This window comes from Sorex araneus, chromosome 2, assembly GCF_027595985.1.
Source record: "Sorex araneus isolate mSorAra2 chromosome 2, mSorAra2.pri, whole genome shotgun sequence".
Lineage (NCBI taxonomy): Eukaryota > Metazoa > Chordata > Mammalia > Eulipotyphla > Soricidae > Sorex > Sorex araneus.
Window position 1 is genome coordinate 79948473 of NC_073303.1, and position 15626 is coordinate 79964098.

The 15626-nt window shown below is 41.9% G+C and overlaps 1 protein-coding gene across 1 annotated transcript in view; it reads left to right on the top strand.

Moving 5' to 3' along the window:
* Nucleotides 1-1254: 1254 nt before the first annotated feature.
* Nucleotides 1255-15626, top strand: part of ARFGEF1 (ADP ribosylation factor guanine nucleotide exchange factor 1) — a 123886-nt gene continuing 109514 nt past the window's right edge. Inside the window, exon 1 of the mRNA XM_055127761.1 lies at nucleotides 1255-1939. Within this exon, the coding sequence (XP_054983736.1) occupies nucleotides 1816-1939 (124 nt within the window). The 5' untranslated portion in view covers nucleotides 1255-1815. The remainder of the gene's footprint in view (nucleotides 1940-15626) is intronic.

The following is a 15626-nucleotide window of genomic DNA, read 5'->3' on the forward strand; positions in this document are numbered from 1 at the left end:
ATAAGTTAGGTTGGAGAACATAATTACCTCCATGCAAAGTAAAAGGACCTGCACAACAGAGGCATTCTAACGCAATAAATATTATTAGAAATAAAAGATATTCTCAAAAGTTTACTATCTATTAGAATGTACATAGTAATCAGCATTATTTCCGATCTGTAAGTATACTCAATATCCTTTCCAGAAAGCTAGACAGATCTTCAAATGAAATTAATGAGCTTATGGATGTGTTTCAGGACAATAAAGCTTTAAATTTATATCTGTTTGTCTACGGTCCGAATTTTTTTTTGTTTTTCATTTTTTAAAAGGTCTTTCTCAAACCTGGTCACGGTCTTATGTTTGGATGGTTGCATTAGGACGTCTTAGTAAAGGAAACAGAACCAATAAAAAGAGAGACACGTCCTACAATCTCTGACCCTGGGTTGATAGAGCTTCACAGCAGCTTTGAACTTGATATGCCCCTAAAGCACCTAAGCCAATTTTCTGCACATAGTTTTTAGGGCTGGTTAATTATAGTTTTCGGCTCTGAAGGGAAACGCTAGAAGTTCTCGCTTGGTACCGGAACCGACCTAAGGTCACGTGTGTTACGTGTGGCAAACCTTATCTGAAGCGTTTCCCCTTGGAACAGGCTTTCAAGTCCTGGGCGGAATCTTGGTAGTAAAGGCACAGAGAACACAGAGTTCTAGGGGGCCTTTATCAATCAGAAGCATTCCGTCCAGTTCGTTTAACTTTGGGCTTAGTTCGGAAGAAATCTACAGCCTACAATTTATACATTGTATCCCACCGAGAAAAAGTGAAACATTCCCGAATCCCAGTACGCTTTCACTGGGGAATCGTCGGAGATGGGGTGTGTGTGTGTGTTTGGGGAGGGGTAGGGCAGGATTCAAGACTAGTTTTCCTTCTGGCGGCTGCGAATCTGCGACAGCGGCGTTTCGGCGACCCCCCGGAGTGGAAGGGGCTGAAGTCCCCACTCTCCGGGATATCCAGAAAGTGGGAGAAGCGAGTGCGGCAAACGCAGAGGTCTGGTTTCCAGGGGCGGGGGCAGGGGGTGGGTCTCCGGGCTCCGGAGCAGCCGAGCATCCCGGAGGTGCCCCGAGCGCCCGGCTCTGCACCGCAGGACGCCCGCCACGCCCCACGCCGCCCTGCAGGAGAACGCGGGATGCCGCGAGGCCCCGCCGGGCCGCCGTAGCGCCGCAGCTCGGGCCGCTCCTCCCGCGCCGCCCTCCGCCCCCAGCCTCCCCGCGGCGCCGCGGCAGCTCTGGGCCAGGCAGCGCCGCCACCGCCGCCGCCGCCGCCGCCGTCGCCGCCGCCGCTTCCTCCTCTGCAGCCGTTTGGCCGCTGCGTGACGCGTCGTTTCCTCCCAACATGGCGGCCGGGGCAGGTCGGCGGTGATGGAGGCCAGTCCGCGGCCGCGGCGGGTGCTAATCCCCACAGTTGCGCGGGCGGCCCGGCTCTCGCCCGCGGTCTGAGGCGGCGCCGCAGCGTCGGCCCTCGGCCCCCGGCCGCCCGCACTGGGCTCCCTCGCCGCCCCGGCGCCGGCCGGAGGGGCGCGTGAGGGGAGGGGTGGCCGGGAAGCGCCCCCCGGGGCCGGGCGAAGCGGAGAGGTCCGACGGGCGCGGCTCGGCGAGGAGCCTGTGAGGAGCGCGGCGCCCCGAGCCCGCCGCCGCCGCCGCCGCCGCCGCTGCCCTCCACGCCTCTCCTCCCCGACGTCCACCCGCTCGCCTTCCTCGCGTCCCTTCCTCCCCCTCCACCTCCTCCCCTCCGGCCGCCGGGCGCCGCGGGTTGGACTTGGCCGCCGCCTCCTCGTCCGCGTCCATGTATGAGGGCAAGAAGACCAAGAACATGTTCCTGACGCGGGCCCTGGAGAAGATTTTGGCCGACAAGGAAGTGAAGAAGGCGCATCACTCCCAGCTGCGCAAAGCGTGCGAGGTGGCGTTAGGTGAGTGAGGCGCGAGGAGGCCCGGGCTGGGGCGGGGGGGGGGGGGAGCCCCGGAGCGGGGGTGCGGGGTGGGGGGCGCAGCACCGCCGGCCTCTGGGAGCTCCCCGCGGCCGCTGTCGGCCGGCCGGAGTTGACAGTAACTCCGCTGGCCGCGGGGCGGTCGGGGCGGAAGGCGGAAGGGCAGCGCGCGGGGCTCGGGGGACGCGGCGGGGCCGGGGGCGCGCGACCTCGGCGCTGGACGCGGCCGTGCGGGGGGACCCGAGCCCACCCTTTGTGGCGGAGCCGCCGAGGACGAGCTGTTGTTTATCCGCCGGGCGGGTGAGGTGGAGCTGATTTGTCAAGACTGGGCGTGGGGACGGGTTCCCGAGTCGTCACTGCAGTTAACTTTATCGTTTGGCGTGGTACTTTGGGGGGGAAAGACAGGCTGAAGTTGTTCCCCGGGTGACAGTCTCGGGAAAGGATTTGTGTCTGTGTGTGTGTTTATTCGCAAAGAGCGGCAGCCCGGTTCTTGACATCGCCCCGCTACGGGAAAACACAAAGTAATGATGTGGGATCTGTCGGGCTGACCTGGAAGAATAAGACCGGAGGTTACGGGGTGGGGGTGACGAAATAAAAGACGGGGACGGAGCTGAACGATAAGCCGGCTTTAGCGATCAGGTTAACGTATGAAAGGGGGAACGTGGAAAAAAAAAAAGACAATGACACCCACCAGCCACATGTCTGGACCGTGGCAGCTGCTCTCGAGCCTGAATTGTGATTTATAGTTGAGACGAAAGAGATCGAGTCTAACGAAGCCCGAAGCAGGGCAGATCTGAACAATACCCTTTAAGGCTAGGGCTGGCAGAAGAGGATTATTAAAAGGGGAACCTTGGTCTGTTATGTCCGTAAAGATGAAATTATTTAAGTAGAGACCGGAACGTTGAGCACGAAGATGCATTCCTAATGCTTACGCGTAATTTTGTATCACTGGAAATAGACAAGATCAAATTGAAGAGGAAATGAGGCTTGTTCACTGGACTTGGGATTAAAGCATTCTCTTTTGAAAGAGAAAAAACCTAGGATAACTTAAATGTACGTTATAAAAAGGCTTAAGACAGTTTAAAAGCAACTTTGCCTTTAATTTGTTAAAATAAATAGAAAAATGCTTTCTATAATATGTTGTGCTGTTTCCTTTTTGGGAGACTTTACAGTGCAGACAATGAAAACACGGAAGAAACTGCATTTTTAAAAACGTGGGGTTTAAATTTAGTCTTCTGGCCTCTTTGATCAAAAAGTTCATCTTTTGTTATTCTTGTAGCTAACATTTCCAGGTAGATGAGAAGACATCCTGCAGTAGAAAAATCGTGTTTTTTAAAAACTGGGCTCTGAAAGGAGAGTGATGTTTAGAATATTTCAAGAACTGTTCCGTGTTCATGAATGAGTTCCAGATTAAAGAACTTGAGACTAGAGGTTCAAACAAAAGTTTCAGGTTTTGAGACCAGGTTTTCCATGTTAGGCTATATTTTTAATATACTATCACTGTTGTCTATTAAATATTTTGCCAGTTTTGCTTTGTAAGACTTTCCATGTAAAAGAAGCTTTGTGACTACCCAGGCAGAGATTAGACTCCAAAGTCCTTTCTTTTAGAGGTAGACATTTTCCTAACCTTTTCTTAAGGTTACAAAGTTACATTTGGCTCCAAGCATAATTTGATAGGAAAACTCACTTTATTGTTGTAGATAAATGTTTTGGAGTAATGTAGTATTACCCCACACGTATTCTCCCTGGAAACTATTATAGACTTTCTCTTTCCTTTTCATAACTGAGAGCTACACTAGGCCTACTTTGATCTTTTGATAATCTGTGTGGCCATGCAGGAAGATGGTAAAGTAAACTGGAATGGCCTAGTTTGGTCATCTCTGATCTTATCTTTTGTGAGTTGGATTGAGGAGATAAAAAGCGCTGTGCATACATCATGCCCTACTCTTATACTTCACCTCCATATATTTCAACAAACTTTAATTGTAATTTAGGTAATATGGTTACAGTAGAGTTAATATATTATGGTGTTGTTACTACAGTCCTTCCCCCATACTGACTGCCTACTATGGTGCTATAAGGAGATGGACAAAATATGTATATGTGTGTGTATGTACATAAACATTTTGCCAGACTTTCATCCTTTTATCTAAAATCATTGGCATGTCAGAAAGTTCAGAAAGCACTGTGATTTGTAATGATTCAGACACTGATTTCTATTACAGTTTGTTTTTTGGGCTATACCAGGTGGTTTTCAGAGGCTACACTCTCTTGGGGGTACTTGGGATCAAACCTGAAAAAAATACATGAAAAGCATGTATTCAGCGCATTGAGTCATCTTTCTGCTCAGACTCTTTTGACTCAATGACAGTTATAAGTAAGTTTTCTATTGGTAACACTTGTGAAATTAATGGTCGTCACATATTCTGAAGATAACTGCTAGGAAACCTTACGTGATCGGGAAGTTTTGATCCACTAATACAAAATCCATTCTCATAGACAGTATGCAAACTTTTACTTTTATTAAAGAAATGTAAATAATGTCTCCCTTAAAAAGGTATGAAGAGTCCTAAAAAACGTGTCAGTGTTTATGTGTCAGTCTTTATTTTGAAGAGTGGCTTTATAAAGGAAGAAGATCACTTTGTTACAGTCTGTGAATCCCACAGACCCCAGAACAGCTCCAGGTTGTCCCTCCGCTGTGCTCTGCAGCACACACTGAACTCTGCAGTGAGGCCTTTGAGGCTGCCCTAGCTTAGTTTCATCCATTCTTGCTCTCCTAAAATCCTGAATTAAAAATAGTTTGGCCATCTGCTGGCAGATGAGACAACAGCTGAGCTATTTTTAGTTTCAAAGAATTTAGGATTGTTGCAGGATTGGGCTTGAAGGTAGCATTGTCTCCTGGGAGCTGGGTGTGGTTGGTTCATATCCCAGTCAGTCCTCCAAGTTTCAGGAGTTTTCTTTGATATTACGGCTGTGACTAGTTCCACTTCTTCTAGCATCATGTGTCTATAGAGATACTTTACAGATGTTAGGGTCGAGAGTTGAAGATTGGAAACTGGCACTAATGAAGAATAGGAGTGAAAGGAATGGCTATAAGAAGGGTTTAAAGATGGGGGAGGTCTGCAGCATGAGTATTCTGCAGAGAGATGTGGAAATGATGGAGAAGTAAATAGCTAGCGAAGCAATTTTTGTGTCAAGAGTGTGAATGCATCATCAGTTATATTTTAAAGTCATCCAGTGATTTGTAGTCTGTTACCTATAATTAGAGTCCCCCCTTCCCCCAATGTCAGTTTAATATTTAGTCTAAAATGTTATAGAACTGACTTCTCTGCTCTTAAAATTTCACTCATTTGTGCCACACCTTGCAGTGCTGAGCAGTGACTTGGTGCTTGGAACTAGGGTGATGCTGGGGATGTGGCAGCGATGTGGTGTCAGGTCTCAAACTTGGACTCCCGCATGAAAAGCTTGTTCTCCAGCCCTTTGAACCTCTCCCTTACAGTTCTACTCTTATTTTGGTTTGGTGTTGGCATACCAAAGAGGAATATACGGGGGGAGGGAAATTGCTCCAGTGCTGCTAGCCCAAGCTTTATGGTACTCTTGGTAATTTTAATAGGTTTTGTCACTTTATCACTTATGAAAAAATCGTGACTTGCTTCCAAATAATATCCTGATGACAGCATTTAATTGTAATTTAATGTAAGTTTGGTTTGCAATGCATATATACTGCTGATTTATACTACACATTAGCATAATTCACTGTATCACTGTCATCCTGTTGCTCATTGATTTGCTCGAGCAGGCATCAGTAACGTCTCCATTGTGAGGCTTCTTGTTACTGTTTTTGGCATATAGAATACACCACGGGTAGCTTGCCAGGCTCTGCTGTGCGGGAGAGATACTCTCGGTAGCTTGCTGGGCTCTTTGAGAAGGGCGGAGGTATTGAACCCAGGTCAGTCGCATGCAAGGCAAATGCCCTACCCGCTGTGCTATCGCTCCATACCAGATATTATTTTAGTGCTGGGTAAGCAGTGAACCAAACTTGCTTTTACGAAGCTTACATTCCTAGTGGGTTGAGATTGAGAGCAAAAAACAAATACGTGATGTCAGATTTGTATTATCTAAAATAGTACAGGGAGTAATGAGTGATAATAGGAATGCAAGGTTAGGGTTGTTAGGAGGGCTGCTAAGGTCACATTTCAGCAGAGAAATGACAGGGTATTTAGCCATTCAGGTACCTGGATGAAACAAACAGAACAGTAAAATGGTCTTGATTTAGGTACATTCTGGAATGAAAGGAGGCTTGTATAGCTGCAGAAGAATGAGGTGGGGAGTGGAGGAGAGGAAGGTTACTTTGGATTCTATTCCTGGGAGGGAAGGTAGCAGTTTTATGGAGTGACATAGCAGATTTACATTTTAAAAACACACTTTAGTCAGATGATTGTGATTTTGTGTGTGTGTGTGTGTATGTGTGTGGTTGGTTGTGGGTGGGTATTAGGCCACACTCAGGCATTGCTCAGGGCTTACTCCTGGCTCTGGTCAGGGATCCCTGCCTGCTGTACTATCTCTCTGGCTCCCCGATGATTGTGATTTGCACTGAGTTGGTGGTGGTGGAGGGAGGGAGAATTAATTGTATTTGGAATCCATGTTGTTATTCTTTGAAGTATATTTTTTGTTATTATGGTTTAGATAACCTATTTACAATAATGTTAAACACTTAATATTTTTGATGTACACTGTTACCATACCTCACCATCACCAAAGTGCCCAAGACTTTTCACCAATGTTAACTTTGTGTTCACCTCTTCATTTCCCTCAGTCCTTTGCTTGGTAATTTCTGTTTTATAACCCAAAGTCAAAGGTTTGTCATTGTTTAATACAGTGTATTCTTTGTTTTGTGTCTGTAACCTTTTCTTATTTTGTGGGGGTGGGTTGGGTGGGGGCAGCTATACCTGGTCTTGCTCAGGGGTTACTCCTGGCTATGCACTCAGGAATCAATCACTCCTGGTGGTGTTGGAGGCTGAGGATCGAACCCAGGTCAGCTGTGCAAGGCAAGCGTCTTACCTACTGTACTGTCTCTCTAGCCCCCTCCATGTTATTTTTTTGGAAAAAAGCAATTAAAATATTTTTATGAAGAATAAGTGCAATAGTTTTGTTCAGTGAGGTTTTTTTTTTCTTTTCAAGGAACCAGCCTTTCAGATCATCTTTATAATTATAATAAACAACTGGTCTTTTTCTGTAATAGGATCTTTGTAGATATAATTAGTTTAAGGATCTTCAGAGGCAGTTTTCTTATATTTAGGGTTGTAGATGCTAAATTCAGTGACTGGTGGCTTTATAAATAGAGGAAGAGACAGATATGCACAAAGGAAGAAGGCAGTGTAAAATGGAGGTAGGAATTGGAGTTATGTTGCCATAAGCCAAGGAATGCCAGGAGTTACCAGAAGAACAGGCAAGGATTGATTATTCCTAGAAACCTTCAGAGGTAGTATCGTTCCTAAATATCCTAAAGCTAGATTTCTGACCTCTAGAATTGTGACGGAATAAGGAGTTTTCAGCCACTAAATGTGTGGTAATTTAACCCCCAACCCCCTTGTTGATGTTACTGTTGTGATTAGGAATTGTACAAACATTCTTGGCTGTGATGCTTGTATATATATATTTTTCCATTTTATTTAAACACTGTGGCTTACAAAGTTGTTCATGATGTATTTGTTGCAGGTATTTGACATTCCAAATCCAATCCCACTACCATTGTGACCTTCCCTCCACCATTGTCTACATTTTCTTAGCCACCCTTCAAGTCTGCCTCCGTAGCAGGCCCAAAATAATTTATTTTATATTGCTTGTTACCACTAAGTAGATAAAGGAATTATCAAAATATACTTCAGTAAAAGAAAATTTGTGAAATTTATGTTAAATCTCATCATGGGGACATTAAGTCCTTGTCTGATGGTTTATTGTTGTTGCTAGTTGATCCTTCTGTGTTAATGTTTTTGTTAATCAAGCTTCGTTGACTTTTATATTACATTCCTATTCAATCTTGTGTAGTCCTATTGGGAAATTATAGAGTATTATAGAGTATGAAGATGTCATATTTGGGCCACACACTCCAGAAGATTCAGAATATTTAACTGGACAGTGAGCTCACATAGCAGCAATAGTGGAATGTGTTGTGGCTGCCAGGGCTTCTTAAAGTATAGGAGTGGGGGTGGTGGGAGGTTATCCAACTCTATTCTGCAAAGGCCTAAAGTTTTCAGCCAAAAAATCCTGATGTACCTGAAATTTTTTGTCAGTTTGGCATGGCTTGAGCTCAGTCATGAGGCGGTAGAGTCTGGCTGTAGGCATGGTGGCAACTCTTGGGGTCTTTTAAGCTGGGTTCTTGCTATGGGTTACATATCAAGTCATGAATGCTTATTTACTCTTGGTTGCAGTGCTCGCTAGGGTTTGCATTCCTTTAATTGCTGTGCTTGCACACATTCTCACTAGTTTCATGCTCTTTGTTTAGACACATACATTTGTGATCCTCAATCAGGGTCACTGCAGTCTGCACACAAGCTTGCAAGATACTGGTCATGGCACTCTGCATCTTTTTCAGTTAGGACACTATCTGGGGGCTGTACCCTTTTTTAAAAATTTTTCTTAAAAATGCCTATCTGTGGCACCTGGAAATACCATCATTGGTGTGGATCATGGACAGTGGATGGCAGTGGAGTTGCCAGGATCATGCTCAGCACATGAAGGACACTGGGGATTTGAGCTTGTGATCATATGTTTACAAAGAAGACACTTCAGACACTGTTAATTTTATTATTTTGTTCAATACTGGGGATTAAATCCAGGGTCTTACACATGCAAGGCATGTACTCTACCACCGAGCCTCTTCTCTGGCTGTGGTAATTGTTTAAGTCAGTTTTAGGAACCTAATAAACTTTTCTTTTTCCTGATTTGTCAAACCTGATTCAATTTATTTGAGCTTCACTTACAAGAGTGTAGTAATCAAATAACTTTTTTGATGGATGTCTACTTTATAAATCTGGGAAGCAGTGAATTTGAGGCATAGTTTGTGTGAGTTTCTTGAAAACTTTCTTGATAACAGCCTGGGGGCTTGAGAAAAGGTATAGGAGGTAAGATGCTTCTCTTAAATGTGGCTGACCCTAATTCAGTCCGGGCACCTCAAATGGTCTCTGAAACACTGCCTGGGGGCATTCCTGAGTAAACTTTTGATTAAATACAAGTTCAGGAAACTTGCTAGTTAATTTAGAGTTTTAGTTGATGCATTATTGGTGCTATAAAATTTCAAAATTTCAGGGGTGCAGCATTAGTCTCTTGCATGTATGTATTGGTTGGTGGAAGACTGATGACACTCACTGTCAGCGTTCCAGTGTCATCCTACTATCAAAAGATCCTTTTCCCTGTACCCGTGTCTATCACTCTTCCTTTTCCCTGGTAACCATCATTGTTTTTACTAAGCTTAGGAATTCGCTGTGTAGTTTTGGGGCAGCTTTTATTTGTTTCTATAAAACAAGTTCTTTAGGCCCATTTAAAGCAAATTAAACCATAGTATTTCAGGTAAACTGCGGGTTGGGTAGGAAGATAATACCAGGACTTAAGGTACTTGCATATATTGTGGACCCTGGTCTCATTCCACCCCACATTTGGTTTCTCCTAAGCACCACTGGGTCACTCTCGACCATGAAATTTAAGGGCAGTGTTGGGTGTGGTCCTTAAAACCCAGCCCTCTCTCCACCAAACATGATGCTTTAGTTGGAAATTACCACTATTAACTTTATGAAAACAGCACCTAATTAAGGTAGAATTTACACACTATAAAACTTGTCTATTTAAAATGGAATGATTTTGTCTATCTAAAATGGAATGGTTGTACAATGGTTATTTGTACAACCATTATAGTAGTTTTTAGAATATTTTCTTTATCTGTATAAGATCCCTGTTCCTTTCCTACTACTGCCTCCTGCTTTTTACTATTTATTTTCTCTAGGTTTGCCTTTTCTGCACATTTTATCTAATTATACCTATGTGGTCTTTTGTGTGTGGCTTATTTGATTCAGCTTATTTTTGAGATCCTTCATGTGCACGTATCAATATTTTATTTAAATTGCTGAATTTTACTTAAATTTTGTAGTGTACATGTACCACATTTTGCTTATTTGTTCATTAATGGACATTTGGGTTGAATGACACGAATCACAAAATCCCGTTAATCACCGATTTCTCAGGGCGGGCTCAGTAACATCTCATTTTGTCCTTTCCACAGAAATTTCCACAGAAATCAAAATTTTATTTCTTTTGGGTAAATGAATAAGAATGGAATTGTTGAGCCATATAATTTGTTTCACCAGCAGTTTCAGATCAGAAATGGCTAAATTTTCCTAAATGTTTTTACCATTTTATATTCCCAGCAGCAAGATATGTTTCTCCCACATATTTGGTGGCAGGGGAAAAGGGGGTCTTGGGGTTGTGGTGCAATATGGACTAGGGCCATGGCCAATCATTTCGGGGCTACACCTCTAGCTCATTGCTTAGGGAACTAGGTAATGCTGAGTGGATCTAAGCTGGGCCTCATGTATGCAGCGCATGTATGGGCTCAGCCCTCTGAGCTCTCTTTGGGCCCCTGTGATCATTACCAGCCGATATTTGTTACTATCTTTTTGAATTTTAGCCATCCTGGTTGGTATGACTAGTGCTGTCTCATTGAAATACCAACTAACTACTGTTTTTTTTCCTCATTTTTTGCACACAAACATATGTATTCTTTTAAAATCGAACTAGTTAACTCCTAAAGTGAAGATGGAAAAGAAAAGCTTCTGTGCCAATTAAATAAATACTTTATTGATTTGCTCTCAGTCTGTCTTCAAAACAACCCTGTATGCTATTAACTTCATTTCGCAAATGAAGTTTTAGAGCTCATGTTTGGTGTAGTTGTGATCTGAGTGTCTTTTAGTATAATGTGACCATTCCTGTAAACAACATTGTTTGCAATGAACAGAATATAAAAATGGAAAGAAACTATTACAAATATGAATGTGTAATAGCTATAAGATTGCGAGGCAAGTAATAGGTATTTTCTTTTTCTTTTCTTTTCCTTTCTTTTCTCTTTTTTATTTTTGCTTTTGGGGTCAGACCCTGTGATGTTCAGGGGTTACTCCTGGCTCTGCACTCATGAATTACTCCTGGCGGTGCTTTCGGGATGCCAGAAATTTAACCTGAGTCAGCCATGTGCAAGGCAAATGCCTTACCCACTATACTATCACTTCAGCCCCTGTAATAGGTATTTTCTGGGAGAGAACAGCAAAGCTTCTTATAAATTGAGTATACTGTTGTATGCCTTTCAAAAAGTCTTCTGTCCTACCTCTCTTTGTCTTCTTTTTCCTTTGTTTCCATTTTTCCTCTTTTCTCTATCATACAACTATCTGTCTCTGACTTTTCCTTTATTTAAAATTGTGCTCCTAGAAATTTGTTAGAAAATAGACAAAGATGTATTGTAAGATATATATATCTTACATAAATAAGTTTATTGGTCTTGTCTTCTTTATAATTGCTGAAAGTTAAAAATAACTCCAGTCATCAGTAGTATTGGAATAATGGAATTGGTTAAATAAATAATGGTATATCTGTAAAATGGACTATGGACTTCAAAATACTGAGTAGTGATGTGCTTGTAATATATTGATATGTGAAACTAAGTGAATGGAAAAACTATTCTATAATAGTAATTTTCTTAGATGAAATTAATTTAGGTGTACAGTAAAATGCTGAAGATTATAATCATTTTGAGAGAAATCATTTTGGTAGGATTATAGTAAAATGCAAGAGTATTCAAAGTGTGTCATTGAACTATCTATATGCTTTAAGAGCTTTACCTAATACAGAATTTATCTACTTTCTTGCTCCAAAACTATGCTATTTAAATGTAGAATGAGATAGGGAAAAGAATCACTTTTTTAAAAACTTTTTTTTTTTGGGGGGGGGGGGCGTTCTGTTTTGGGCCATACCTGGCTGTGCTCTGGGCTTACTTCTGTACTGCACTCAGGGATCACTCCTGGCAGGCTCGTGGGTTTGAACCCAGGATTGAACCCAGGTTGGTCTTGCGTAAGCACTTGCCCTACTTACTGTACTATCTCTTTGACCCCTTTTAAAACTTGTCTTATGTGTGTGCTGAGAATGAAACCCAGACCTTCTCATATGCAAAGCATGGTCTTTACCACTGAGTCATATCCCTCCACCCCAGAGAGAAATAGGGGGAGAAAACAAAAGCAAAGATAAGTAGTGTACTTCCTAAAATAGAAAACAAAAAGCCAAGAAAGAAGTTTGCTGACATCAGCAATTGAAGTTATTTAATAAATTTAATATAAATATCAAGTCAACTACTTCTTAGGAATTCAGTCAATAAATTGAATACATTATGTATTTTTTCTTTTACTTGAAAGTCAACTTAGCTGTGTATTTAGGGACTAAATGCGGGTTTTTTTGTATTGTGTAAGGTATACATATTGCTTTTCACTGCAGTTTTATGCATTGAAATTTTTTTCCTCAAAAATCTAAGCAGGATGCAAGAAATAATATGAATTTTAAAAAATGATACTATTACTTTAAAACAGTATGCTATGATTATTTAGTGATGCACCGATAATAATGATGTGGTAAAATATGGTAATAATTATAAATTAGAAATGTTTTATATTCTGGCCTTGCTTCATTACCCATTTGCTTATGAAAATAGGAAATGTGGTGTTTTGCTGTTTAGACATACTATCATAAGTTCTTATTTTGATACCTTGATGTTGAGAGAATAACTGGTTTCAGTCAGACCTTGGATGAGGAAATGTTTATAATATGTCTCTGGTATTCTATTGTAATTTCCCAAATTCTTGGAGCTACAGCCTTTGTACAGTTTGGTATAACTTTTCAGTTTATAGAAATTGACACTTAATCAGGAATATTTTAGTGTAGAGGCAGAAGAGGTAGTACATGTAGCAGGCCAGGGTTCTACCCTGGCACCCAGCGTGGGCCCTCCAGGAGTGATCCCTGAGCGCAGAACCAGGAGTAAGCCCTGAGCACAGCTAGGTGTGACCCCAAAATAGCAGCAATAAAAATTCTTGTATAATATTTGAGCCAGATTAATACTGTAAATTGTAGATGTTATTATTCTTATTTTCACATTAATGAATACTTGTCTGAAATTAGTGAGCTACAGTTTGTTCTCATTCTATTATAACTTGATTACATCTTGGTTAGTCTTATGTAGATGAACTTCGTTCTTCTTCTCTTCATTGTTCTTTGGGAAATTACTCTTCAAACATTTTCTCAGGGTCCAGGGAGTAAAAGCACAGGTCAGGCAGTAAAAGCAGGTGCATAGCATAAATGAGGTTCTTAGTTAGATCTCTCTACTGTAGGTATAGCCCTGTTGCTCCCTGAACAACTGGCCAAGTACGGATGGTCAGACCCAGACCTTCCCAGAGAGAACAGGTGGGAGAGGTAGCCACAGTGCTGCACCCCACACCACAGCAGCATGGCAGGTGGCGCTTATTTAAAAAAAAGATCTTTTCATACTAGTTCAGTGCTTATTTGCTTTTATAACTACTTTAAAATGCAGATAATCTTTGAGAATATTAAACAAATTGTTCAGATGTTGGTGCTGTCCTTAGTGTCCTGGAGACTACTTTTTTCCAGTGAATTTTGTCCTAAGCAAAGAATGATAGATTTGACTGAATAATGGGAGCAAATGGGTCAATTTTGAGATGTGGCATTTTGTAGCCTGTGATAAAACTGGGTTTAGTGTGAAAGTACCTTCCAGTCATAAATTTGACATGAAGTTGTGCTTAAGAAAGATAGTGGAATGGTGAGGTTGAAAGTATTGAACATAGCTGCTTGGTTTGCATGTAGAAACAATACATAGCATTTAAAGCATTAGTTTTAACTTTTAAATTAAATTTATTAAATTTAAGTACATTAGTTATAATTTGCTGATGTTTGGGGTTTTTTTTTTTTTTTTTGCTTTTTTGGGTCACACCCGGCGGTGCTCAGGGGGTACACCTGGCTCTGCATTCAGGAATGACTCCTGGCGGTGCTCAGGGGACCCAGGTTAGCTTGATAAATGGATGCTTTGGTAGAAATATATGAAATAGATGAAAACCAAAAGGAAGAATTGATTGGCTCTTTCTAGTAGTAATTGGGTAGTGATTGAATTGGCACATGTTTTTTTTTAAATAGAGAAATCCCCTTATACCTCAGCCTTCAAAAACCATCAGATGATTAAGCTGTAGGAAAATATAACAGGCTGAATGAATTGCTTGAGCATAGAGTATGTGATAGCAAGGGCTCAGTTAGGGAACTTTAGGAAGTACAGTATGACTGTAGAGTATAATTTGATAGAGTGGATAAAGAAAGAAATGAATTTGGGGGAGATAGTAAGACAAGATCACTGAAGAGCTTATAGGCCACAGTGAGTTTAAACTTTTATAAACAGTAGGGTGGGGAGTAGGAATACAATGATGATGTTTTTTCAGGAAAGATTACTTGCTTGATATTGTGAAAAAATAGTGCATGAGCTTCAGAACTATAGGCAGTAAAACTGATTTAGTAATAAACAGTTTTTATAGTCCAGATTTGAAAAAGCAAATCTTAAACTTGAAGTACAGTAGAATAACTTAGAATCACAGTAAATCAGCAGGACTTTATATGTGGGTGAGAGAGATGAAGGAAAAGAAAATATTTAGAATGATTTTGGGGTTTCTAATGGAGTGACTTTGAACTGCTGATAGATTCACTCAACAGAAATGTCAGTATAAGAAAATAAGCACATTTGGGGCTGGAGCAATAGCACAGCGGGTAGGGCGTTTGCCTTGCACGCGGCCGCCCCCCCCCCCCCCCCCGGGTTCGATTCCCAGCATCCCATATGGTCCCCTGAGCACCGCCAGGGGTAATTCCTGAGTGCAGAGCCAGGAGCAACCCCTGTGCATCGCCGGGTGTGACCCAAAAAGCAAAAAAAAAAAAAAAAAAAGAAAAGAAAAGAAGCATATTTGAGATGATGAGGTTGAGAGAGAAAATTGATTCATTTGTTATTAAATTGATTTTAAGGTGCGTGTGGACATCTAAGAAAAGATGCTTAGTTGACAGTTGTTTATAACATGATACAAACTTAATAGAAAAAAAGCTGACCTTTAGGTAGAAGTTTGTTTAGGTATTATTAACATGTAAATTAGCTGCACACATACTTTTTAAAAAATTTTTTTAATTAATAGTTTATTTTTAATTAGTGAGTCAACGTGAGGGTACAGTTACAGATTTATACATTTTTGTGCTCATGTTTCTCCCTTACAAAGTTCGATAACCCATCCCTTAACCAGTGCCCATTCTCCACCACCAGTAAACCCAACATCCCTCCCCCCTCCCCAGTCCCGTCTCCCCCCACCCCACACTGCCCTTTTGTTCTCTCTCTCTGATTAGGTGTTGTGGTTTGCAATAAAGGTGTTGAGTGGCCATTGTGTTCAGTCTCTAGTCTATATTCGGCCCACATCATCTTTCCCCCACATGACCTCCAACCACATTTTACTTGGTGTTCCCTTCTCTGAGTTGGCTGCACACATACTTTTGAGTGAAAAGGAGATGTATTTTATATTGCCCAGTGGAGTAACTTCAGGAAACATTT